The sequence below is a fragment of the Oryzias latipes genome, chromosome 4, assembly GCF_002234675.1.
Source record: "Oryzias latipes chromosome 4, ASM223467v1".
Taxonomy (NCBI): domain Eukaryota; kingdom Metazoa; phylum Chordata; class Actinopteri; order Beloniformes; family Adrianichthyidae; genus Oryzias; species Oryzias latipes.
The window spans coordinates 1,746,452-1,773,707 of NC_019862.2; the positions used below are offsets into that span (position 1 = coordinate 1,746,452).

At 42.1% G+C, this 27,256-nt stretch overlaps 3 protein-coding genes across 8 annotated transcripts in view; 2 read left to right on the plus strand and 1 right to left on the minus strand.

The window, feature by feature from the left end:
- LOC111947330 lies at positions 1-4,695 on the plus strand. Its single transcript, XM_023953927.1, has 2 exons — positions 1-1,629; positions 4,600-4,695. Exons 1-2 carry the CDS (start codon positions 393-395, stop codon positions 4,605-4,607), a joined length of 1,245 nt encoding a protein of 414 aa, XP_023809695.1. The 5' UTR covers positions 1-392; the 3' UTR covers positions 4,608-4,695.
- Positions 4,696-12,646: 7,951 nt separating this feature from the next.
- On the minus strand, positions 12,647-22,001 carry rfc4 (replication factor C subunit 4). 4 transcript variants are annotated; one of them, XM_004067549.4, is made up of 11 exons: positions 21,866-22,001; positions 20,707-20,821; positions 20,033-20,111; positions 19,696-19,775; positions 19,469-19,588; positions 18,220-18,363; positions 18,017-18,137; positions 16,528-16,653; positions 15,868-15,948; positions 15,623-15,736; positions 12,647-12,928 (listed from the first exon to the last, which is right to left on the minus strand). In XM_004067549.4, exons 2-11 carry the CDS (start codon positions 20,814-20,816, stop codon positions 12,836-12,838), a joined length of 1,068 nt encoding a protein of 355 aa, XP_004067597.1. In that variant the 5' UTR covers positions 20,817-20,821; positions 21,866-22,001; the 3' UTR covers positions 12,647-12,835. The 4 variants fall into 4 exon arrangements, with proteins under 4 accessions (XP_004067597.1, XP_011492855.1, XP_011492865.1 ...); XM_011494553.3 differs by having other exon boundaries at positions 20,707-20,824; XM_011494563.3 differs by having other exon boundaries at positions 20,707-20,824; positions 21,856-22,001.
- Positions 22,002-23,289: 1,288 nt separating this feature from the next.
- Positions 23,290-27,256, plus strand: part of LOC101158007 (guanine nucleotide exchange factor DBS) — a 60,106-nt gene continuing 56,139 nt past the window's right edge. For 2 of the 3 annotated variants that reach the window (XM_011494523.3, XM_020702845.2), the window contains exon 1: positions 23,290-23,943. In XM_011494523.3, coding sequence (XP_011492825.1) covers positions 23,865-23,943 — 79 coding nt within the window. In that variant the 5' untranslated portion in view covers positions 23,290-23,864. The remainder of the gene's footprint in view (positions 23,944-27,256) is intronic. The other variant, XM_011494543.3, reaches the window with a different exon arrangement.

Sequence of the window (27,256 nt, forward strand, 5' to 3'; positions counted from 1 at the left end):
GTTGACAAATGGTATGACTCAGGAGATACCACTTGGACAGGTATGACTGTTTTGTAACTGTATCTGTTATTAGTGACCTGAAGGAGGCGCTGTTTTACTCTGGATGTTGGAGCAAGCTTTCTGTTCGGTCCTGTTAATAAAGTCAAGCCGGTGAATGGCTAAAGAGAGACGTGGCTGCCCGTCGTAATTTCTTCATAATTATTCCGCTGCAGGTAGGCAAAAGGTGTAAGCCTACACTGAGGAACTAAACCTGCTAACAGGTTATGGGCCCAGAGACCGCAAGGAGCATTCTGAGAGTCTGACGACGGACACGTGCTATCGCAAGACGTCTGTTTGCCAACGTAAAGCAGGAATTAGCTGGAAGCTATCGCTAGCTTAGCTACGGACATAAAATGACGAACAGAACCAAGATTAAGTGGCCCACATTCGACGGGAGAGCAGAGGAGTATGAGCTCTGGGTAGAAAGGATGTTATGCTGCATGCACAGTGCAGGACTGAAGCAGACAATCCTGAATGAGCCTGCCGGTCCTCTGTCAGTGGAAGAACAAGCACGTGACAACAAGCTGAACGCTGATGCATATTGCGCGCTGGCGCCATTACTGGATAACACCAGCTTGGGACTGATATTCAGAGACACTAAAGACAAAGGCAGAGAGAGTCTCAAAGTGTTAAGAGAACACTACATCGGCAAAGGTAGGCCCCGGATTGTCTCCCTGTACATAACATTGACCTCACTGAAGAAAGCAGACACAGAGACTGTTACAGAGTATGTCATCAGAGCAGAGCAAATCATTACAGCGCTCAAGAGTGCAGGTGAAGCACCGAGTGAGGGACTGATGATGGCAATGATGAGGGGACTTCCAGAAAAATACAAGCCATTCACGCTGATGGTTACACATAGCTCTGCAGACATGAAGCTGGGAGAGTTCAAAGCCAAATTAAGGAACTTTGAGGCCTCTGAAGACATAGACCCCGTAGCAGATGAGACGGGAGAGAGAGTGCTGAAAGCCCGAGCGGCTCCAAAGAAAAAGAGCGGACCTTCAACGGACCTGGTTTGCTGGAGATGTGGAGAAAAGGGGCACAGAAAAGATGATTGCTCAAAGAAAGCTTGGTGTAGTTCATGCAAGAGCACAAGTCACACAGATAAAGCGTGCAGAAAGAAAGAACGTGGACGTGGCTCTCGGTGCGCTCGTGCTCAAGATGACTGCTGCGACAGCAGAAGCCATAAAGTGGATTGCAGGCGGGACGACACCAGGGGAGCTGCAGAAAAGGAAGACTTCACGTTTAAGACGGAGACGAAAGATGCCAGCAGAGCTGCACAGCAGATCCAGATAAAAGGCCTGGTCGTGGACACAGGTGCATCGTCCCACATTATTAACGACAGGAGCCGGTTCAAGAGTTTCGACAGCACCTTCAAGCCAGAGAGACACAGCATGGAGCTTGCAGACGGAAAGCGTACTTTTGGGTTGGCACAAGGCAGAGGGGATGCACAGGTATGTCTCCTGGACAGTAAAGGGCGCCGCTGTACAGTGACGTTGAAGAACGCCCTCTACATCCCCTCATTCCCACAAGAACTCTTCTCGGTGAAGTGTGCAACTGCTAATGGTGCCAAGGTACACTTTGATGAAGGTAAAGATGTTCTTGAGGTGCCTGATGGCACCAAATTTACCATTCATGTGTTTAAAAGGATGTACTACTTACAGACAGATTTTGGTGAAAATGATGTTTGTAATGTCAGTTATGATATCCAAACCTGGCACGAGATCATGGGTCACTGCAACTAAGAAGACATACTGCGATTGCAGGATGTAACAGTCGGCATGCACATTAAAGGTGCAAAACGTAAGCCTGATAAAGAATGTGATGTATGCATAAAAGGAAAGTTCACCCGAACGAGAAACAGAAATCAACTGACAAAGTTAAGACACAACTTGAACTTGTGAACACAGATCTAGCCGGTCCAGTAAACAATGAATCAATAGATGGTTTCAAGTATATGCAGTCTTTTACAGATGTGTATACAGGGGCTGTTTTTGTTTACTTCCTGAAAGCAAAAAGTGATGCAACTCAAGCCACTGAGAAGTTTCTGGCTGATGTAGCACCTTATGGTACTGTGAAATGCATTCGGTCAGACAATGGGACTGAGTTCACCAGTAAAGAGTTCCAGACGCTACTGAGGAAGAACAAAATCAGACATGAGATGTCCTGCCCATATTCCCCACACCAGAATGGGGTGGCAGAGAGGGAAGGGCGCACCCTTTTTGAGATGGCTCGGTGTAAGCTTATTGACAGTAATCTGCCTAAGAGCCTTTGGCATTATGCCATTCAGGAGGCAGCTTACACCAGGAATCGATGCTTTAATAAGCACACGGGTACTACCCCCTATACAGCTCTGACAGGTAAAAGGTGTGATCTGGCAAAGATGCATAAGTTTGGATCAGTGTGTTATGCCTACCAACAAGATAGGGGTAAACTAGACTCCAAGTGTGAAAAAGGGCTCTTCGTAGGACATGATAAAGGCAGTCCAGCTTTTCTGGTCTATTATCCCAGTACAGGGAAAGTACAAAAGCACAGACTGGTGAAATTCATCACAAAGACAACCTGTGAGAACGAGACCCAGACTCAGGAGCTAGATGTTGACTCCTTAGGAGACTGTGAGGAGAGAGAGGCACTGCAGCCCAGTTGCCCCATCACAGATGAACAGACAGATGATCTACAGTCACCAGAAAATGACGCAGAAGAACACCCTAGAGTGATGACACAGGTTTCGAGCAGTAGGAAATACCCCACCAGAGAACGTAAACCCCCGGGGTATCTGAAAGATTATATTCAGGGAGATGCCAAGGAGGAAGACAGTATGCTCACTAGCATAGACTACTGCTACCGAACAGTTTGTGGTGTGCCACTAACCTTTAAAGAAGCTATGTCATCGACAGAATCAGGAAAGTGGAAGAGAGCTATGGATGAAGAGATCAAATCCTTAGAGGATAATCAGACTTTTACCCTGACTACATTGCCAGAAGGCAGAAAGACAGTGGGAGGTAGGTGGGTGTACTCCATTAAGGAGAACAATGATGGACATGAACAATACAAGGCCAGATTTGTGGCTAAAGGATATAGTCAGAGGGCCGGGATTGATTTTGGCGAGACATTCTCACCTACAGCTAATCTGACCAGTGTACGTGTTGTGATGCAGAAGGCAGCCCAAGACAACCTAACATTACACCAGATGGATGTCAAAACAGCTTATCTGCATGCACCCATCGATCGAGACATTTACATGGAGCAACCTGAAGGTTACGAAAAAGGGGAAGGAAACCTGGTGTGTAAGCTAAAAAAATCCATCTATGGTCTGAAACAGTCGGGGCGCAATTGGAATGAGATGCTTCACACATGTCTGACAGATAACAATTTTACTCAGAACCCAGCAGACCACTGTGTCTATACAAAAGAGTCGAAACAGGGAGAAAAGGTAATAATCGTCATCTGGGTGGATGATCTTATCCTTGCAGCCACTAACATCAAAAGTCTAAACCAGGTGAAGGCGTTACTTTCCACCAGGTTTAAGATGAAGGATCTTGGTCAATTAAAACACTTTCTAGGCATAGACTTCAGCCAATCTGATGGCTGTGTAAAAATGTCTCAAGAGAGGTATGTTGAAAAGATCCTGAAGCGCTTTGACATGCAGGAGTGTAGAACAAGGGAGACTCCATGTGACCAAAAGCTAAATTATTCGGAGGACGCACCTAAAATGGCAGATGTTAAAACATACAGAGAGGCTGTTGGCAGCCTTATCTATCTGGCCACCTGCACAAGACCTGATTTATGTTTTGTGGTAAGCAAACTCTCACAACATTTTGCTGATCCCACAGATGAGCATTGGGTTACAGTCAAACACGTTTTGCGTTACCTCAGAGGGACTGCTAACAAACAACTTTGTTTCCGAAAAAGCAGTGAGGGCCTGGGTCTTCAGGCATATAGCGACGCAGACTGGGGGGCAGACACCAGTGATAGGCGGAGTACGACCGGTTACTGCGTAACTATGAGCAAAGACAGCTCATTGATCTCGTGGAAAACCAAAAAGCAACCAACAGTAGCCCTATCTACTTGTGAAGCCGAGTACATGGCTCTCGCCCTAACAATTCAGGAGTGTATCTATTTGGAACAGCTGCTGAAAGGCATGGATACACATGAGTATTTGAAATCTGTGGTTTATGAAGACAACCAGGGGACCATTGCACTTGTCAGAAACCCAGTGAACAGACAAAGATGCAAACACGTGGACATAAAATATCACTTTATCAGGTCCACCATAAGAGATGGGAAGATATCACTTGTCTACTGCCCCACAGAAGACATGGTCGCAGATGTTATGACTAAACCTGTCACTAAACTGAAGTTGATGAGGTTTTCACAGATCATGTTTGGTGAATAAGTGTTTTGACATTTAAGTGATTTGATTTGTTTATTTTTGTTTTATTTGACAATGTTAATGTACAGTCTACAAGTCATTCATAAGTGGGAGTGTTGACAAATGGTATGACTCAGGAGATACCACTTGGACAGGTATGACTGTTTTGTAACTGTATCTGTTATTAGTGACCTGAAGGAGGCGCTGTTTTACTCTGGATGTTGGAGCAAGCTTTCTGTTCGGTCCTGTTAATAAAGTCAAGCCGGTGAATGGCTAAAGAGAGACGTGGCTGCCCGTCGTAATTTCTTCATAATTATTCCGCTGCAGGTAGGCAAAAGGTGTAAGCCTACACTGAGGAACTAAACCTGCTAACAGTACCATCAATTATTGGAGGGAAAATACTTGGAATAACTGTGATGCGTGAATAAAAACCTCTTCATGCAGGGGATGGAAACAGCTGTTTCCCTTTTTTATTCAGTAGATGCTGCTTGTTGTAGATCTGCGACAAACGTAAAATCTATCTATTTTAGGTGCTCTTGTCAAATGTACTATCTTAACTTCATTTAGCATTTCCTGATCAAACAGCACCTCCGATCTCACACAGACTCATTTCTACAGCGGTTTGCAGTTCAGAGTAAACCGTTCGTTTGTCCGTTCTGGTGGCAGCAGCTGAGACCCCACAGGTATACTGACGCGTTTCTTCTGCGGTGAAGAGGCTTTTCCTCATCCGTGGTTTGTGAGCAACAGAGTGGATGAATGATGACTGCATTGCCTATGTTGCCATTGCAACAATAACATGTACAACTACGACAGAAATGCAGTTTTGTAGACGGGGAGTACAAGGAAATACTGTAAGAACAGTGGAACAGCATTCATGCGCTACGATGAAAAAAAAGTCCCCACTTGTTCAGAAAGGCATAATATAAAACAGATACAGCAGAGGAAATAAGTATTTGATCCCTGCTGATTTCATATGTTTGACACCTAAAAAGGTCAGTCTGTCATCTTAAAAGTCGGTTTATTTTAACAGTGAGAGATAAAAAAATCACTAAGAAAATTGAAACATCCACTTTGAAGAATTTAGATATGCACAAATTCACCCCTAAATTGTAAATTGCACAATGCCTTTTCATTGGAATTAGGGTAAAATGGCCATTTCAAATGCATTTGATTTTGTTTTTATTGGAAGACTGAGGTGTTGACGACCAAAAATTGCATTTTCAAATTGCAAATTGAATTTTCAGTTAAGAATTGAATTATTTATCTTTGAAGAAAAATGGAAAGAATTCGACTTAACAATGGCTTTGTAGGTTGATTTCTCAAGTTTTGTGGTGGTTTATTTTCAGAAACGTGGAGCTCATATTCTGATCTGCTGAACAACACGGTCTAGTTGCAGTTTTTAAAGTATAGAAACGGATTTACAGATTTTTCTGTGGAATTCAATTCTTCACCAATGCTGTCATGTTTATGTAAATGGAGACAAAGGATGAAGGCTTACATATAACCAAAGTTATAACAGAAATTCCACGACTGTATTGCCTTTTTAATTCAAGTAAATCTGCCACAGCAAGAGGATCATATTTGACACATTAGGCCATAAAGGCCGTGTCACACACAATATGTACATTTTACACATTTTACACATTTTCCACGTTTTGAAATTTTTTTAAACACAATCCCACACTGTTGATGTTGCCTCTTCTAATACTGTAGCAATTTCTGGCATGTTTTTTTCTGTTTTCTCAGCTTAATGATGGCTCCTTGAAGGGATTGTGTTTAAAAAATGCTTTAGTTTTTCACATTTTTCTGCAATCTTTTTGTTCAACCCATGGAATAAAAGCTGAAAGTCTGCACTTCAATGGCATCTGAGTTGTTTTATTTAAAATTCACTGTGGTAATGTACAGAAACCAAATTAGAAAAAATGTGTCTCTGTCCAAATATTTATGGTCCTGACTGTAGTTTGTTTTCGTTGGGTAGTTTAAGGGTTGAAGGAAGAACAGGAAGAAACCAGAAGCAGACTCTGGAAGGGTGACCATGTGCCACGACTGGTTGGTTGGGGTCTGAGAGGACAGGATGAGACGGACAAATATGGAAAAACATTAGAACATGTGTGCTAAAGTGAAAAAGGATATGTTAGTAACAGCAGCCATTGAAAAACAGGAAGCAGCTGGAGATAAAACAACATCTGCTGTAACAGATGCTACAGGAGGAACCATAGGAAAGTGTGAAAACGATACGGCTGTGGTTCTTTTCCTTCTCTTGTCTTTAAACAGGGATGTCTGCCCAACCCAACTGTCTCAAAAAAGGGGCGTTTTATTCATTAGAGTAATATCAAAAGCCTCACAAGCATCCTTCTTTGAAGTATCAGCTCCAGAGAACAGCAGATACCGGATCAGAACCCAGTATTCTTTGTTGGTTCACCTCTACAGACATGAGACAGGAAAAATAAGGTTTAACCTTTGTGCTATCTTAGATGACCCCACCCTTCCATTGACGTGTTCCCCCTACCATGACAAAGGTGGATAAAGGTGGAAAGATTTCATGTAATCCATGGACACCAGTGAAGATCACAAATCATTGAAGAAAAAAGGTTCAGAGCACTGTCTAGTGGGTCTAGATGACCCAACTCCCCATGTCAAAGTGCCTAGGACAGCACAAGGGTAACAAGGGTTATCGAATACGATAACAGTGTTTTTTCCCTTTTTACCTCCCTAATTGCTCTGGACTCAACACTATTATTTGTTAGCGTGATTCTGTTTTCAGAATGCCGTGTTCTTAGCGGTGCCTTCCAGGGTGTATTATTGTTTTAGTCTACCAGTTTCATGGCAGTCCTGGTTTGTGTTTTACGTCAGGCTTTGCCATGGGCAGCTTTTCACAGTAGTAATGTCTGTAATTGTCCAAGCAGGTGCCAGCAGATCTGCAAGAAATCATGTGCATGGGTGTACCAGTCCTTGAACGTTACATATTAGCAAATCTGTTTTAATTATCCCTATCTAAATGCAACCTTTTGGCAATTCTGATATTCCCCTTAAAGATCCCGCTGAGCTCAGCCCTAATTAAAGCAGTAGGAGGAGACACCACCAGCATCTGGCAGACTGGAAATCTGGTATCTATTTTAGAGCTGGGTGTCATTTATAATTTCAAGAATCGATTTGATTCTGAATTTACTCGGTTTACGCATTTAGACATATTTGTATAGAAACATATAATTATCTATAAATGCTTTGAAGATATTCACATAAATCTGATACAATTCACATACTGTAAATATTATCAGTAAAATAATAAACCAGTGAGATTGTTAACACCATACAGTGTTACATAATTTCTCAAAAGGAGAAGCTCCAACAGAAATGTGCAGATTGTTAAGAAACCTGTTTCAGTTTGGCCACTAGGTGGAGCTAGCGCTGCAGCATCACACTTTATTTCAGAAGATTTAAGGAAAAAATGCTGCTTACTTACTTTCCTGCCTGTGAGTATTTTAAGCTTTTCATCTAGTCAGAAATGTATGTTTAGGGCCACCGAGCGTTAGCATTAGCCGTCCTATGGGAAATTCCATTATACATTAGTATCAAGCTAGTGGACTTTGGCTTTAAGCATTAGATCACCGGAAAAGGAAAGGGATGAAAAAGATTGATGTCTACCTTTATGGATGGATTATTGATTTGATCAACCAAGACCTAATGTGTTCATGTTCAGCCCAGCAGCAGCAGCCGGCATCATCTGTACACATTATGCTTCACTCTGGAATATTTCTTTAGTTTTGCTTCTTAGAGACGTCACATCTGTGTTTGACCCGAGGGTCCAGAGGGTCCTCACATCCACCCATGATGTCACCAAATGAGCAGTTTCACTCCATCACTCCCACACTACTCACTATTATTCTCTAAAACGGTGTTTTTCAACCTTTTTTGAGACAATGTTTGCTTTTTCTTTGACAAAATCCAGCGCCACACCCTTACCCAAAAAATGTAAAAAAGAGAAAGTCTGTAGTCTGTCTTGATATACAGTCCCTCCATCATCTCACAGGCATTCTTTGTAATCATTGAGGCAGATTTTGTAGTTGCACCTGTTTTTCCTAAAAGTTGTGATGGTGTTTAATAATAATTTTTAACTAAATTAGTTGAAAATTTGCCCAGGAAGTTGCTTTTCCCTCCAGTTAATTAAAATGCAGTTCTATGGAACCTCCCCAAAACCAAAAGGCGTTTCTGAACCAATGACTGGAAATCCTTCCGTCACATTAAACATAACGGTGGTTTGTTTAGGGCGGAGGGCGGCTTCCTCTGGTCGTAGGGACATGCAAACATCACATTTCACCTTTTAAACTTTAAACCCAACTGTGGATCTGTCAGTAATAAAAGCATTTTCTGTGTTCCTTTAACCATGATTGTGAAGTTTTTAGGCCAAATCAACTATGTGTAAAATCAAGGGGTTCTTCTGCCATCTACAGGTGACGCTGTGCAGTTGCAGTAGTTAAAAGCAACATTTGTAAAAGCAGCAAACTGAACTGTTTTCCCTGATTTTCTACATAAAGTGGTAACCTGCAAAAGAAAAAAACTTTTAAAAAATAAAAGAAGCTTCAAAATTTTCAATTCAATTCAATTTTATTTGTATAGCCCAAATCCACAACAACAGTCGTCTCGATGGGCTTTGGATGGGTAATCTTTAATAAACCTAATGAGGGAACACAATTATTAAGAATCTGATTAATCTATTGTACTTTGACAATTCTTGAGATTTTCTATTGTTTGGAGGGAAACTATTTGACCGGAGTAAAAATGGAGATACCGGTTGTGAAATGTTTAACAGATCTATGCTCTATTTTGAAGTCTGTCCAGTTTAGCTTCACCTCCTATTATTTGGACTGAAGATGCTGTGCTGCAGGTTTATTAATTCCTCCCAGACTCCAAGCTAAAGCAGAAGAGAAGCTTCCTGCGTGTTCAGAGCCAGGATACGTGACGGTCTGGGTCAGGGTCTGCAACCTCTACCGGTTAAAGAACCAGATCTCTGGTCTGGTCCCGTGACAGCCGTGACAGTGTTGGACACGCGCATGGCTTTGGGGGGGTAGTTTGGCAGATTGAACTGAAAGTGGATAGAATTGCAGCAGGACAGACAGACGGAGTGGAAACAGCCTGGTTTGCTCTATGAAATGAAGACGTATCTGATCACATTTCTGGGATTTAGTTCTTTTAGGAAATGTAACTGCAAATCCATTTGTGGATGAATGTTCACACTTGAACTATTTGCTGGTTCAATTCTAAATGCATTTGCAAATCACAATGTCAACAGTAAATTTAACAACCAATCAGTTAAAGCAGGGGTGTCAAACTCATTTTGGTTCGGGGGCCACATTCAGCCCGTCTGATCTCAAGTGGGCCGGACCATAACATAAAAGCAAAATAACAGCTTTGTTTTAGTTTTTTTTACTCAGTTGGAAAAAATGCATCAATCAACATAGTAGCCTAATCACTTAGGGCTAATGGATCCCAAATAGAAGTAATTTCAATTAAAGAAAAGTTGGTCTATTCAATTTTATACAGACTGAATCTTTTACATGTGACACTGAAGCAATCCAGAAACTTTTCTTTATGGTGAGTCTCTCAGTGGTGCTGAATGTTATATTCTTTGAACACTGCGATGTTGGTGACATACAAAGCATCTGGGTTTTGCATTCAGCTTAGTGAAAGAAAAAAAAACTGTCCATTTTTCCTGGAAATCTCTTCACTCCACTTCACTTTTTGACAACATTTTCGTCATTAGGGTGTCGCTACTGATCATCCTTATAGCAAGATAACAGCGGTGAGGCTCATAGGGAACCAAAGTGAATCTTAACCAGACACAGAGCTGTTATGTTTCAACAGTAGCGGTTCTAGGCACGGGCCGTCCGGGCGGTGGCCTGGGGCGGAAAACTGAAGGGGGGCGGCACCGGCGGCTCAGCCCTTGTAAAATATTATATGCACCACTATTGGTTTACTTATGTCACAGTTTGTGAGTTTGTAACAGCCTGAACCTGGCCGCGCCGCCGCCCTCGCCCCGCAGCTGTGCGCTCTCCTGTCTTTGAGAAGTAGACACAAATGTGTGTGAAGAAGAAGGGAGGGGGCGCGGGGGGAGCACGGAGCACCACCGCGTTTGCGCATGCGCAAAACCTGACGGGCTCATCTTTCAGGGGAGGCGACGGTCGCGGGCTTGATGAAAAAAATAAAAGTAAAAACTGCGACTGCGCCGTCATGTAGCGAATCAGCGCCCCTGGCTATAGCTGCACGCGCTCCTGCTGGAAATGTGTGAAGAAAGGGGGGGGGGGGGGGGGGGGGGCTGCGGGGAATCAGTTCAATTGTGGGACGCTTCCAAATTAAGTGGCTAGGTGGGGACAAGGGCGGGGGTTTGAATCTACTTCATAAAACCTTTTTATAAGTCAGTCATAAGGTGACATTCTATAACCTACACTTTAATAAAGGTATAGAAAATATATTCTGCTTTTTTGGGGTTAATTTTGTGTTAAATGCCCAAATGAAAAAATGGCAACACAAAACAATGCTGTCACTAAGGTGACAGTTGGTTCAGTCGACGGACTTGATGTCTTCTTCGTGACGTGAGGACATTTATGCCAAACAAACGCCAAAAACATCTAAAATATGGAGAAAAAAAGGTCAAAGCCATCTGGTGCCCAATTTAGAAAGAAAAGAAAAGAAGAAGAGGAGAAAAGAGATAAAGAAAACGGTAAGTCCTCACAGCTTGATGCATGTCTTTTCTAAATTCTAATGCTACCTGCCCTACAACAACGTTACCGATGAAAACTTTATTTTGGTCGATGACCAACACTGAAGTAGGCCCAAATGTTGCAAATAGCGTCATTTTTTTTTTTTTTTTTTTTAGATTTTATTCTTAAAAATTTGCTCTGCCTTAACTTGTAACATTAGTTATGATTCATGTGTCTGTCTGCTCTGCTGTAACACAAAGGTTTTGTTGGGTTTTGCTGTTGTATACTAGTTCATAATGTTAAAAAAGCTGTGATGGTTACACAGCATGCTGCTGCTGCCATAAGATGCTAATGGGGCAAATAATTTGAGATTGGTCTTAAATTTAATAATCGTTTGTGGCAGCCTAAACGTTTTCCCAATGTTTTTTTGACATTTAACTGGGGATTTAGGGGTTAATTTTGAGCCTGCATATGAAGTTTATTTTTTATTTGTTTTACAAATGTGGGATTATATTTTTAGCCAATAGAATTTCTATAAATCTGTAGGTAGTTTTAAAAATGAATATTTACCATTTACTGCAAATCTATGGGGACAAAACATAATTCAACAGGTCATAACTGAAAATTTTCCAATCAAAGGATTGAAGACGGAAAACATGAGCTAATTTTTCTTCTCTGAAGTATAGATCGATATAGAACATGACAATTTAAATTTCCAATTCATAAATGTTTTTAAAATATTTATTTTATATTATTTATTTAATATTGATTTAATATTTCTTAGCTAACTGTATTTTTGCCATGCTTATGGTCTTTTATTTTTTGTGTTCTGATAACTATTATAATGCTGTTCAGAATTCTGACATCTTTTGTATCCACTTCTTAATTTCAATGACAATATAACATGTCAGTTGACAAAGACAAACAAAGTTCTGTTGTGACTATGGGGGGGGGGGGGGGGCGCCTGGGGAGGGTCTCGCCCGGGGAGTAATTCAGGGTAGAACCGCCACTGTGTTTCAATTTTGGCACGTGCATAGATATGCTGTTTCACCTGTTTTGCTTTTCCTTTACTCCCCCTAGTGGCGGAATTGGCATTTCGGATATTTCTTTTAAAAAATCGCCACAGGAATGGACTAGAAACTTGCTTTCTTTATTAATCATCCTTCTGATTTTTACTCTTCATGTGTGGGCCGGAGTAAACCACCTGGCGGGCCGGACACGGACCGCAGGCCGCATGTTTGACAGCCCTGAGTTAAAGTGATCAATTCTTCTTCAGGCTGCAGGGGGGCGCAGTGGTCAGCACTCTCATCTCACACAGACTTTTCAGTGGACTTTGCATTTTCTGTACAAGCCTGGGTATAATGTCTTCTCCTGGCAACCTGACTTCTTTCCAGCATCCAAAAAAGAAAAAACATACTTCATAAGGCCACTGACTCAGTTACTTCTGCTTTCATCAACAGCCGTTTACTGTCATACTGGCAGATGGGTGTGACTAGATGCACTCTACGGTTGTTAGCAGATTCAAATATCACCTCGATTTATTTATTATAAGTTTTTATTCTCTTCAAAGGAATCACTGCATCTTTTTTTAGATCTCAGATTGAATGAAGTGATTCTGAAATAACAACATTCACTTTACAGAGACAACATGACAGGTACAAAAATCTATTTATATATGTGAAAACAACCAATGACAGTGTCTGCATGAAGCTGGTCCTGCAGAGTCTCAGCTTTGGGCGGCCCGCTGCATGATGACAGAACACAGACTCAACATCTGCAGGTATTCATCTGCTCCGTCCGAGAGGCACTTACTCACAACCTGAAAGCAGAGACAGACAGACAGACTGCACTCACTGGAACACTTCACCATCATGTCATTTCCTCAGAGGACTGCTGTCATGCACAAACACAAAGCATCATGGATCCTTCCAAACATCCTGTAGCTGCAGTTCTATGTTTGACTGCCTCTTAAATCCACATCAGAAACATTAAAGCAGGAACTTGGATTTTCTGTAAGACTTTAGTTGAACTGTTAGGAAACTGTTAGGAGCGGCTGCACCTGCGGCTGATGTTCTTATCTTTTCCATTTACTGCAGGCAACAAACCTAATCCCACCAAAATAGAGAGAGAGATCCTTCATCACTAGACAGCAACAGATATGGTTTTTTCAGGGCCGATACAGATATTAGTAGTTAAGATAACCGACATTTGGAGCTGATATTTGTTTGCAGTAAAAGTGAAAATATTGGCATCAAAATTTAGAATAATACAAACACCAACAATAAACTTTATTTATAAAAACAAGTTAATAAAAAAGGTAAATAATTAGCTCCTATCAGTTTTAGAACTTTAAAAAGTCATGCTGACACAGTAGGTCATGACTTCCATTGAAATGTAAACTCCTGTGCTTCAAAGTACACCCACATGAAGAAACGGGACAACCCTGTCCTTCCACATGCCGTGGGGAAGGGTTGGGTTTTGGCCTTAGTCACATGCACCTGTACAGGGGTTGATCCGTTCAGGTGCTGTGGGCTTTTGGGTTGTTCGGTCCATGGAGGGTCATGGAGAAGAGCGGCTGCACCTTACTGGTAGTGATGTGACGTTTTGTATCAAGACTTCAAGCCGAGTGTCGAGTGGTAACGCAGGAACTTCCAGGAAGCGCGTATAGAGGCGTGTGTGTCTTATAGTTGCCTTATGTAGCGCTCCAGTCATTAGTGAGGTGCTTATTTATATAGCACTTTCATACAACAGTAGTTGAGACAAAGTGCTGAACACAACAGTAAAAAACATTAAAACATGTTAAGGGGGGGAAAACACAGACGGAGATAAAACTATAGAAAACAGTAAACAGTTAGAAAAACAGTGGTCTCATATTGGGTTAAAAGCCAGAGCATAAAAATGGGTTTTTAAACGGGTTTTAAAAATGGACAGTGAAGGGGCTTCTCTAATGGCCAGCGGCAAAGTATTCCACAGCTTTGGAGCGGCTACAGCAAAAGCTCTGTCCCCTCTGAGCTTCCGTCTGGACCTCGGTACCTCTAGAAGCATCTGATCAGCTGATCTGAGGCACCGTGCCGGCGAATAGGGAGAGAGAAGCTCAGAGAGGTACAGCGGGGCAAGACCGTGTAAAGATTTAAAAACAAGCAGAAGAATCTTAAAATGAATTCTAAAATGCACAGGCAGCCAGTGAAGCGATGCTAAGATCGGCGTGATGTGGTCTCTTTTGCGTGCTCCAACCATAAGACGAGCAGCTGCATTTTGAACACGTTGGAGACGCAAGAGAGACGACTGGCTGAGTCCAAGATAAAGAGAGTTGCAGTAATCCAGCCGGGACGTGATGAAAGCATGGATTACTGTTTCAAAGTGTGCAGGTGTTAAAAAAGGTTTTACCTTAGCAAGTTGGCGAAGGCTTAAAGGGCTTAACTTCACTACAGAGCTTATCTGTTGGTCCATCCTAAAATTACTGTCCAATTTAACACCCAAGTTAGAAACAGTTGATATTAAGAAACCAGTCAGAGAGCCCAGATCAATCGGGGACGGTCCACTAAAATCATTCAGTCCAAAAATTACAACTTCTGTTTTCTTTTCATTCAAACTCAAGAAACTTAGGGCCAACCAGTCCTTAATGTCATGGAGACATGACAGGAGCTGCGTCACAGAGAGATTATCCTTTTTTAGCGGCAGATAGATCTGACTATCGTCAGCGTATAAATGAAAGGAAATGCCGTGTTTTCTTAGAATGGACCCTAAAGGTAACAGATATAAAGAAAACAGAAGAGGTCCCAAAACCGACCCTTGTGGGACCCCAGAGGGAACCCGAGCTGTGGTGGATTCATAACCACCTAAACTGACACACATGGTTCTTTCCGCCAGGTAGGATTTGAACCAGTCCAGTGCAGTACCTTGAATCCCCACCAGGTTCTGGAGCCTAGAAATTAAAGTGCTATGGTCTACGGTGTCAAATGCTGCAGTTAGGTCCAGCAACAACAAACAAACTACAGCAAACAATAGAGCAATATCCAGCAGACGCTGGTATAAAAGCTACAGGATGCAGTTACAGATGCTGAAAACCAGAGTCTCCTCTGGAAACTCAACCTGTTCGACTCTTCTGTTAACAGACTGCCTGTGTTCTTGGCCATCATCAGCAAAGCCCCGTGGTAGAAAGCTATCAGAGCGCAGACCAGAACAGTTCCCAGAGGTAATGTGGTGCTGCTCTTCACTGTCTCACATAGCAGCTGGTACTTCCCTGTCCCTGGTTTGGAAACAATGATAAAAGGCGTATACTTGTATAGCGCTTCCTCGAAGGCCCAAAGCGCTGTACAGTCCCATTCACCAGTCCACACACATTCACACACTGATGGCTCTACTGTCAAACACTGGCGCCAACCTATAACCACCAGGAACAAGGTGAAGCTCAGAGCCCAAGGACACTTCTACACATGGCCGCTCCATCAATCTAAGTGCTGCATTAATTCATAATCGATGTTATTCAAATCAGATAAAAGCAAAGTCTTACCGCCATCTTCTCTGTAATGATGGACTTGTCCTTGTCCTTCAGGTCACTCTCTATGATGGACTCATGCAGCTGACTGAGGATCTGTGTGGCTGCATAACCGTCATTCACCAGGTTCTGATGAAGACACGTTCAGCTCATGAGGACATGAAGCACAGACAATGGCGGTGGCTTCCACATGACCATTAGTCTTCACTTACTGGCTGTTAGCTGGGACACAACAATGGAAGTAACCTTAGGACACCTACCCTGACTGTTACCTCCAGTCTCTCAAATGTCCCCTTAAAACATGTCTGCAGCAAGCCCTCTATCATTTTGGAAGGAACCACCTGGAAAGAGAAGATTCACCGTCAGGTGACTGGACAAAAGGAGTCCCTGGAGGGGGATTTTCTTTAAAGATCTATCCTCAGTCCGTCTGGTGGTGTGTGGCTTATGGCACCATCTCTGGATTCCCATTTATAACTTTACTAGCTTAAAAGAGGATCCTGGTCACTATTCCACTGGCGGCATGAATTCACTTTACCCATAATGCAGTTCAAACCTTCATTTTTGAGTCACAGTTTTGATACGGTTTGATTTATGACTTGCATATTAAAAAACAACAAAAAACTACAAACTCAGATTTTTTTTTCATTTTCTAATAAGCAAATAATGAAGAAAAACATTCAGTTGGTTTATACTGAGCCTGGTGTGATGCAATGAACCAATATTTAATATAATAAAATTAGCACAACAGGTGTGACCGACACTTTCAATGCATCAAACGTACGTAGCAAAGTAATTCGGTTCAATGATGTAACATGGTTTGGTTCTAAACCAGGAATGGATTGTGGCATCCCTAATGCAATCCCTGAAATCTGGAGGAGACAACACAAAGCATCCATGTGTCAGGCAGAGGAATGACTCACCCCGGCTATTTCAACAATAGCTCTGTCAGTGATCTCCTTGTCCATGTTGAGTCGAGCAGCACACTGCAGGAATGTGATGGCTTTCCGCAGGTCCCCCTCTGACACCTGCACCAGTGCCTCAATACTCTAGAATAAAATGCTACAGTTACCTGCAGCAGCTGTGCAAAGACAAACACCCAACTTCAACAGCCACTGCATGAGTCTGTGCAATGGGAAGAGAAACAAACTCTTCTTGCCTCGTCCTCTGAAGCTACGTTCACAACAAACGCACATCAGGGGCGTCCAGTTTCTATGCTAAGTTAATGTACAGACGCAATACGAGGTCAGTTGCACAAAAGAGTGTCAGATAGGGTGAGATTCTCAAGTATCTGAACTTTAGCAAAGTTGTTGGCATTGTTGCATCAACAATCAGGAACGTATTCAGTAGTGACGTGTAGATGATCTGAACACCACTTACAGTTCTAACTAACATTGAGGAGAAGCCGATGTTTCTTTGAGATATGTTTGTTATTCCTATGGAGATGATAAAAAGGAGGTCCTTGAAATGTATTCAAGTTTTTCTTTTTTCCTCCTCAGGCTAAGGCAGCAGCTCATCAAACTGGGTCACAGACAGAACCGCTGAAAGCTCCTGCAGGAGATGCTGGAGCTCACCGTACGGAGAGTCTCTGAGTGATGTCATGAACGCATGGAGACGTGGTTACCCATGCTTTGTCGTGTAATGTAGCGATAAGGCTAACATCTTTAACCGTAGCTCTTCCTACGGGCGGCAGGTTTATGAACAAACTCTTGGACAAGCATTTGTGTTGAGTGTAAACGTAGCATTGCCTTAGTCTGGCTCCTTCCCGGTCTACGGTCAATGGTGCAGATGAAGGACGGTCAACTGTCAATTTAAAGAAGGACCTATGTTTAAGCACGGTTTAAATGAAATAGGAAGCTCATAGAAAAAGGATCCATGAACCGTAATGGCTAAAAAAATAGATTTATTAAATCCTGAAATAGAAGAGTTACTTAGACTCTTTAACATCTTTCTTTGTGTTTTTATTCATTCGAAACACTACTGGATTTCATTGGTTGTAATTCATAAGCATTTTATCCTGAACTAGCTGATCCAGAGCCCTGCCCCTCGTGGTGGAGGGCTGTTTACGCCTCTGCCGCCCACGAGGGTCATCCTGGTGCTGCGGAGGAGAATCCCGTTTCTTCATGTTGGTTTGCTCTGAAGTTTACATTTCAATGTAAGTCATGACTTTTTGTATCAAACTACTTTTTGAAGTTCTAAAACGGATGCTATGCATTTTGGCAGCTGCTCGCTCACGCGGATGACCGGCGACTATGGATGACGCCAGCGAGTGGGGGTAACGACCAAATTCAAAGATTTCTCCATAACTCTCTGCTTGGAGGGCTAAATGTAGGGGTATGGAGAAGCCGTGGGGGACGGGGGAGGACTGGGATTGGGCCTAGTTCTGCATCTCCAGAGTGACTCCTGCTCTACCTCTCTGGTGTATTTGAGGTTCTCCTTCTCACAGATCTCCAGCAGTCGCTCTTCTTGGATTCGATTGGCCAAAGGTTTAAATCGAAACTTGGAGCATCTGGATGTTAGGGGCTCAATAATCCTACGGAACACAGACAGACAGCAGGGTCAGGATCCAGGTCAAAGGTCACCTCTGAGCCTTTGGGGGGGCGGAGTCAGGCAACCTGCTGATGTAGTTACAGATGAGACAGAAACGGGTGGTACGGGACTCCTTCTCCATGGTCCGCCTTAGAGCCGCCTGAGCCGGCGCCGTCATGGAGTCCGCCTCGTCCAGAATGATGATCTTAAAGGGAGGACACAGCTTTCCACTGCAAATGCAGGAAGATGGAGGGTGAATCTCTGCACTTCTTCTGTTTTTACCAAAACAAGAACAAATTTCAGCAGGAATTGTGTTCATTGAAAACAGTCGAAGGGTTACAGTAGTTGTCAGAATTGAAAGACTAGACCTAAAGCTCTGCTAGTAAAGAGTTATAAACTTATTGGTGAGGGGAATGCCGGATGTCACGTGAGTACGAACAAGTGCTGTAAGACCGCTGTACCACCACATTGGTGTCACTCAGGTAAAACTAGCTTTTCTTGTGCCTCAGTAACCCCCAATTCTTAGAAAAATATTCGTACCGACATTAAAAATAATTAAGCCTGAGGAACTGGAAGATGACGAAGGTTACATTGACGAGTGTCTCGAGCTTCATGGGGAAGACACAAGCTGCCTCCAAGTCAGGAGGACTTGCCCGGAGCTGCGTCCTCTCCCGGCGCCGACTTTGAACGCCCCCTCCGCCTTTTTGGAAGTAATAACTGTGGGAGTCAAACAAAGCATCGCTGCCGCAGATCTATGTGGATTTTCTGTCGTGTCCATTTGCGTGACTGTCTACGATTCACTCCCTCCATGTTGTCAAAATAAAGGGCTGCAGGTCTGTTACTGATCAAAACCAACGTTTTATGGGTTGTTAGGGTTTCTGGCTCAACATTTGCCACTGGTTAAAGCATCGCTTAAATACCAGAACCCTTTTAAAAGTAACGGACTGGCACCTGATAAAACCCAGACGCTTCCCATCAAGACAACTGAAATGTGGACCAAAGGCCTCCCTGACACAAAGGCATCTGTAGACGGTCTTACCGTCTGACCGCCGTGATTCATCAGCACTCATCCAACAGAAATCGTTAAAATGAGATGCTTACATTTGGAGGTTATCCTGGTGCAACAACCAACCGTAGCACACGTGTGTTCCATCATGACATTTGATGGCCATTCATTCTAGGGGTGCAACGAATCACTAGCCACGGTTCGGCGCACACATGTGCACCCCGGATTTCCACCAAAGTCACTGATTTAATCTGTTGGATTCATCAAAACAGTGTGGGTGTGTGCATGTGGGGGTCTGTCCAAATGCTTTAGATTTGAAATGAGCTCACTCTGGACGGGTTCCTGCCACGGTAAGCTGAGCAAAGGTTTTCACTTTCTCTCTGACGACCTGGATGCCTCGCTCATCCGAGGCGTTCAGCTCCAGCACCCTCTGCCGGTACAGCTCCGGCCTAAAGCGGGATATAAAAAGAGAAAGTGGGATGTTAGAAGGAGAATGTGAGGAAGAAATGAAGGACAAGAAAGGAAGCTTCTAAAAAGTCAGAAGTGGTTTCCTCACCCATAAAGTTCTCTAGCAGCTGCTAAGATGGTAGAAGTCTTTCCTGTTCCAGGCGGGCCGTAGAACAGCAGGTTTGGAAGCTGCAATCACAATGACACACATGTGAGATACTCGGCTTTTCCAACGCCTGAAAAGTTAGTTCTCATCTAACTGAAGAGGAGTAAACTCATGCTTGCTTTGCTGCAATAATCTGACAACACGAGATACCAGGTCTTACTAGCTGCATCTGAAAAAAGGATGTTGATTTAAAGAAAAGACACAAAGTTCAGGTCTCTGCAGGTGAGACTTCCATCCCAAACTCTGATCTCTGCAGTGGAAATCAAGCTCTGATACTAACATCTGCTCCTTCCAGGGACTTCTTCAGCACCGCCACCACCTCCTCCTGGAAGGCCACCTCATCCACGCATTTTGGTCTGCTGGAAAACAGAAAATCAAAGAAGTAAAGCAACTCAGAGTTTAGTATTGAACCCATTGTAGCTTCAGCTATTTCACAAGTGAACATGCAGCCGGTTACACATCTCTACAACAACACTTTAGTGTATGAAATGAAACCTGAGAAAACCAAAACATGCAGTTGTCAGTTTTTTTTATTTCACTTGCTATTGTCAGTCAGAAAACCTGATCTATCCCACGGATTTCCACATTCATATGCATTGTGCCAGTGGCTGAAATGATCCTAGATCCAGTCATCAATAAAAGTGCAACAGGAACTGCTATCAGACTGAGCCACTGTTTGAAAAAACGATGGAAGAAACCAAACATTACCCAACCTAACATGGCTGCTTTTTGTTTTTGTTTTGCCAAATAATCAAACAAACAAAGAATGAGCTGAAAGTCTGTCCATCAAACCATCATGAAGAGGATTCACTAACAGACTACAACTGTTTTTCCATGTTACATGACACAAACTACAGAGTTAACACAACACTAATGTTTGTGTAGTGATACTGCAGTCAGTCCCGGCGTGAGTGTACGGAAGCTTTTAGGTTCATTTATAGAACAAAGACTTACTATTTCTCAACCCAAGGAACAGTCTTTGGTTTCTTGTCTGCGCTGGGCCCAGCCGGCCCTTTATCCTTCAGAGGTTTACCGACACCCGCTCCTTTGAGAAATGCCTGCATGGCTCCTTCTGGATCAAGAGAAGGACGGATGAGCCAGGAACCCAGAGAAACACCAACGACAGAGCCGTACGACTATGAGGAGCTTACAGTAGAAAGGGGCACAAGGCAAGGCAACCTTTTGGTCAGTAGGGACTAGGCCTGCACAATATACCGCAAATTTATCGTTATCGCAAGATCAAGCTGTGCAATCTGCATATCGCAAAACACAGCAAAAAATGCAATAAATGGTTACCTTAAATGTGCTAAAACAATCTTATGGCAGCTTAAATTATTTAACGAATCAAATAAATCCCTTTATGCATTTGACCAATCGGATAGAGCCTTTAGCGTTGTTGACCAATCAGATGGAGCCCTTTTATGTTAGATGTTCCCTCCTATGTCAACGAGGGTCATTTGGAGTACAATTCTTAAACTGTTGCAATAAAATGGGAATGATGTTTTTGGTTGTTTCGCTATTTGTTTATATACCGCAAATTATATCGTTATCGCAATATTAATCCCTCATATCGCAAGTTTTTCCTCATTTCGTGCAGCCCTAGTAGGGACACAATAGCATTTTCAGTGGAGGCTTAAAAATTATGTCTGATTTTCCTTTTGTAAGGCACTTTGTGACAGCTGTCGGTGAAAGATTCTAATGAAATAAATAGTACTACTTAATTTAGTTTACAAGTAATATATTTTTTTTTAATCTACTAAAATACAACTTAAAAAATGACAAATTCATTGTCAACTTATTTAGGGCTATTTTGCATTAAAACTTTATAAACAAAATAATGTTACGAGCAGTGAAGATCTCTATTTTCTAATACGATTGAAACAGATACATTTAATTCCAGTATCAGTTTTAATGATGACTTCCTGAAACGTTAGCTTTCCAAACGATGATGCTCCCCCAGCCTCTGCTACACTCGTCCGATTGAACACGTTTTGCACAAGTTGTTGTTGTTGTGGTCGAAGCTAGCAAGCAGCACGAACCGCGCGCGCGAGCTGTTTTAGCTGACAAAAAAGACTACTTTTTTCTTCATACAGCTGCACGTACAGTATCTTACCAGAAAGTCCAGAGAAAGGACCAAACACCAACGTTCAATGACAACTCTGCCTTTATAAACACCCCTTTCCAAAACCGCTCCACAGCCCCAAAGCGCCGCTGTTTCCCGCTCCGCCGTAGAACGTCACTTCCGCCGTAGAACGTCACTTCCGCTGACGATCTTCCAATCAAATTCCCAAAAGATTCGTCATTTCCTGTTTGAAGGCTGTTTTCTCTTTGTCTTTTTGACAAATACACATTCTCGTTTTCTTCTTTTCCATTCTTTCTCTGCTGTGCGTGTTTACTTTTCTCTTCTGTCTCCTTTTCTTCCAGGGTTTTTCTTCGTTTGTTATTCGTCTTTTCTCCCCTCGTCATCCTTTTTTGTTTACTTTTCTTCAATTGTAATAAATAATGTTCTGACTTATATTCTCTCCTCTTTTATTCCTCTATCTTTGACTGTTTTCTTTTTTATATTACCTCATCTTATCATTTTTCCATTTCTCAGATTTTCTCGTCTTTTAATTCCTGTTTTTTGATTCCTTTGTTTTTTTTCTTAATTTCTCACCTTCCTCTCAGTTTCTTCCAGCACTTTTCAAAAAACAGTTTTTTTCTTTTTAATTAATTCTGTTTTTTTCTTTTCCTCTCCCCATTTTTTTTTAATTTTTTGTCATTCTGTGTCTTTTTTATTTTTATCTTTCTCTTCTCTCTTTTCCCTGCTTTCCTTTTGTTCTCTTCTTCTCCCCATTACTCATGTTTTCTTCCTTTTTTCACTCCCCTTTGTCACATTTCCATCCATTTTTTCTTGATTGAAAGTTGATTTAAAAAATCAGTTTAAGAAAAGTAAATGAAAATAAAATGAGAAAAAATAAAAACAGCCGGCTCCAAATCGAAGCGGCCTTTTCTCCACATGGGTCGAAACAAATGTAAAAACATCAAACAATAATGATAATATTTAGGATAATTTCTAACCAAATGGGTGCCAAAATACCTAAATCTAAATTGAAATGCTATTTCTAAAATTGTAAATTTCCCCCCATGTGTTCTCAGTTTTTCACCATAGTGACGGACACTGATTGAGAGGAAAGGAAGAGGCAGAGCAGATGTCTAGAGCTAATTGCTGTCAGTGCTGCAATGACATCAGTCCCCAGAGAGGCTTCAGCCGTCAGCTAGAACATCGTTTGCATCCAACAAAACCTGGATCTGGATCTCTCAATCAGAGAGTCCTCCAGGTGAAATCCATCCACTTTGCATAAAACAAGCAGGAAAAGCTGAAGCAGGACCACAAAGACACTGAACTATGCGATTATCTTAAGCATCACCATAAAGAGACTCATGGTCAGCATGACATGGAAAGAAAGAAAAGCCCTTTCATGAAGACCGGTCCATGTGCCGCCTGCCTCCAGTCACCAGGGTTTCTCTTTTGGACCCCACCCCATCCACAGAGCTTTCCCTCCCCCTGCAGGCAGGTACAGCAGCTGTCTGATGAGGTCTCCTTTTGTGACTCAGCTTTTTCTTTCACAGAGAGGGCAGCATCAAGAAGCAGGATCCACATTTCCTCCACAATTTCAGCCTAAATGAGAGAACGTTTTGCCTTCCCATTTTCTCCTTTCTGTCTGGGATTTTTTACCCGGAGCCCATGGATCAGCCTAAAGAGAAGTGCAGATCATTATCTCATTTTTTCATTTTTATCCTCAAGTTGGAGTAAGGCTTTTCTTTTCAAATATACCCATATCTGATGACTGGTAGGACATTAGTGATTTCGTTTACATCGGTTGTGCTTCTTGGTGCTGTTGTCAAATAGTTTGGGTCTAATATTTGTTGTTTGTAATAATCACTATTTTTCCATGTTTGTATGAACTGGAAAAGACATGACTGAATGACGAAAGCTATAAGCAAAAATCTGTGACCCAGGATAGACAAAGAGAGAATTGAATTAGTGAGCAAAGCAGAGGACAGTGAGGGGTGGAGGATAGGAGGCGTGGCAGCAGGGAGAGGAGACTGGATGCCTCCCACACTCTGAGATGCTGTGTTGGCTGAAGGAGGACGAGATGTCGGTTCAGGAGCTGCTGCAGCGGGTGCAGTGTGTTATCACACACGTCGGTAAGTCTTTTCCTTATTCACCACACCACAGACCCATTTTCTCTGATTTGTTTCCTAAATAAAATGCTGAAAATGGGTTATTTCTGCCTGCTGCTCCTGAGTGGAGGATGTGCTATGAGGTTGTAAAGCATGACAGATGACAGGAAAGCTCTCAGGAGCCTGAGGGGAGGAGCCATGCAGAGGGATGAGCAGAAAGGTGCAAACGGGACATCATTTTGCTGTGGTGTTGCATAAATCACAGCTTTTACGTTTTAGTTTTATAAGAGCAAACTCAAATGAAGACTTTACATTGCAGCTGACCTCTGCGGTAACCAAAGGCTAGACAATATTTCCATTTTCATTTAAAGTCACCATAGCCCTATAGAATTCTTTTCTACATTCATTGACCTTCGTCTTATTGGTTTTTTTTTCAACTCCTGCTCCTTTTTTTTCCTCAAAGTCTGGTCTGTCCGATGCTTTTACTTTTATTAGCCTCTCCTCTTCTTCGTCTTCATCCGGGGAATTTTCTGGCTCAAAGGAAGTAGGTTACTGTACCATGCTGGAGACGGTCACATCCTCCATTGCTGCTCAGCCTGTGCTGCACAATAGTCAGGCTGGGGTGGGGGTGTGATGTGGCAGTGAAGCAGGGAAGGACTTGTGGAGGATGTTGCTATGACAACTGAGCCAGGCTCACTTAGTAGTTTTCCTGCAATAAATGCTAAACTGTTTTGTTAGACATTATAATTATTTCTATTATTGTTATTGTATTTGTTGCTTTGTTTTTTTATCTTCACCTTTGTTATTTGCATGTTGGAAAAAGATAAATAAAAGGTTATATTAACATAAATGAGTACTGACAAAATAAATATTCTTCTGGCCCATTCCTGCATGCACAGTTATTGAAATTCCAATGTATTGAGTGAGGCCAACATAGAGAGAGGACGCTTGGATTATCCGTAGCATGGCATCTACACTTGTTCTTCCCGATGACAACTAATTATGGGTATGGGGGATTATGATCTCAAAGGGCACATTATTATTGAATCTTGAGGCATGAAGACTTCAAACCATCTGCTTCCACAGTGTCCTAAATAACATCTTATGCTACGTTCACATCGCGCATGTGATGCACATTCAACAATGCACGTTTAGCCCATTGGTCTGGACAAGGAAGGAGGGGCTTCTTCTTCTACTGTTTACTAACACATGTCTACCACCTACAACTGGAGGAGGCTTAGTGCAAAATGTCGAAGCAGTGAAAATCTAGTGAATCTTGCTCCAGGGTTTTTCTTTTACAGCTCTGTTCCGATATATGAAAGTCTTGGTGTCATATAAGTCTAGCTGGGAACAAAACACAGTTTTTAATTTCACCTCCGTAATCAATTTTCAAACGGTTGCCACTTCTGTAACTTAAAGGGGATGTCATCGTCACTACCGAATCCAAGTCCCTAATTGGTCAAACTCAACCTGGTTTGACTTTGTAGAGCCCAAAAATGGTCATAGAAACTTCCAAAGCAAGAGTTTCGAACACGGAAGTCTGAAACGAGGAAACACGCGCGCTTACAGAGACGTTTTTGTTGACAGTTTGTTGTGAACGCAGCTTTAGATAGGCTATGTCTGCTACACTTTTCAGATTAAATGATAAAGGACGTGTTTCATGCAGTGCTTTTTTTTACTTTTTATTCCACTTTTGGTGTAAATGTCATAGACTAAATATGTAAGGGTTAAGTGGCCAACAACGTGTTCATTATAAAAAATAACGGACAACGGACGACCCAGAAGGCTTAGCATCGGACAGTTGCTAACTATGGATACCTCGAAGGCCATTATCCCACGTATACCATGGTCACTTACAAAAGAAATAAATATTTAATTAATTTTTAGAACTTTATTCTTATTTTTTGGGGGTAAATTGCATTTTCACAAAAAATCAGACTATTTGATGGGTGGCGCAGTGCATTGTCATGGTAACGGCTGAGCTGGAACCGACCTCTACTGCTATGTGACCGGAACTTTTTTTTTTAGGTGTACACTTTCACTTTGTAATGCACACCCAGCACCCAATCAGAATTGAGTATTCACCCGGATCACAGTATAACTATACTGAAATTCCCAGAAGTTATGAAACTGTCTCATAGACTGACATACAAGCATCTTTATGGTTGGCATCTTTATTTTTCTATAACTGTCTTTCTTGTGAATTTAAGCTTACTGGTATGTAAAATGGGTCTTTTCTAAAAAAAAAAAAAAAAAAAGTACTGAAATGAATTAATTTCCTTGTTTGGGGTTCTCTCTGCTGGTACACTTCTTCTGTTAGACAGCAGAGGGAGCTGTCGCTTGGGTAAAAATCCCATTCTGTATGTTTTGCAATGCTAAATAATTCCAAAATAATACCAGTGTTGTCTTTGCTTCAATCTGAAGTACCTAGTAAACATTTCAAGTAAAAATGTTTCCATGCCTTTTTAGTGGTTCATGCTGTAAACAGCCATTGTGATCTGAAGTGTTATCTCCTGACAAGTGTTTCCGGTTTGCGGTATTGTTCAGAGTTTCCCCAGTATTGGCTGCCAGATCCTCCAACAGCTTCCAGTCTTTGTTTTAAGTCAGAGCACTAGTCTCTTCACTTGCTTTTCTATGGATTATCACTGGTGTGCTGGCATATCCTTTTGAGTATTTTTCTTGGTTTCTGTCTGCTGGACAGAGAGACCAGCAGATCAGGTTGGCTCACAGCAGCAGAGGTGAACAAGGGGTGAAATTCTCAGATCCAGCAGGGCACTCATTCCACATTCTGGCCCAATTTACTCACTGAATTAAATGTAAGAGGCTCAGCACTGAGCAGATCAAGCAGACTGGGTTAAGTAGACTGGTGACCAATGCAGAGCTAACAAAAGAAAGATATGGTTGGTAGTTTCTAGGTCATTGAACAGCATGGGCCACAGCAGAAAGCAAAGGCAGTTTAGCAAATAAGTTTAAAAAAATCAACACCAAATGACAATAGTATTGATAGGTGATGATGGTATTACTTTCGTCAAAGCAGAAGCACTGAACAAGTCCACTGTTTTAATGGAGCAGGATCTGGTTTTGGCTGAGTTGTTCAGCAACAGTTCAAAGATTCAAGGAGTGTTTATTCCCATTTTCAGTGAACAGAGCAGTTTCACAGAATTGGAATTTGCTTCGGTGTTAGTGTGCAACATAAAACACTTATAGAAAAAATGAACAACAGTAAGCAAAATTAAAAAATGACACAATGGTCAGAACAATAAATAAAGTAGTACTCTATAAATGTACTCACTTCAGTAGTTTGTGTCAGTGCAGTAATAGCTAGTCTCTGCGTCTA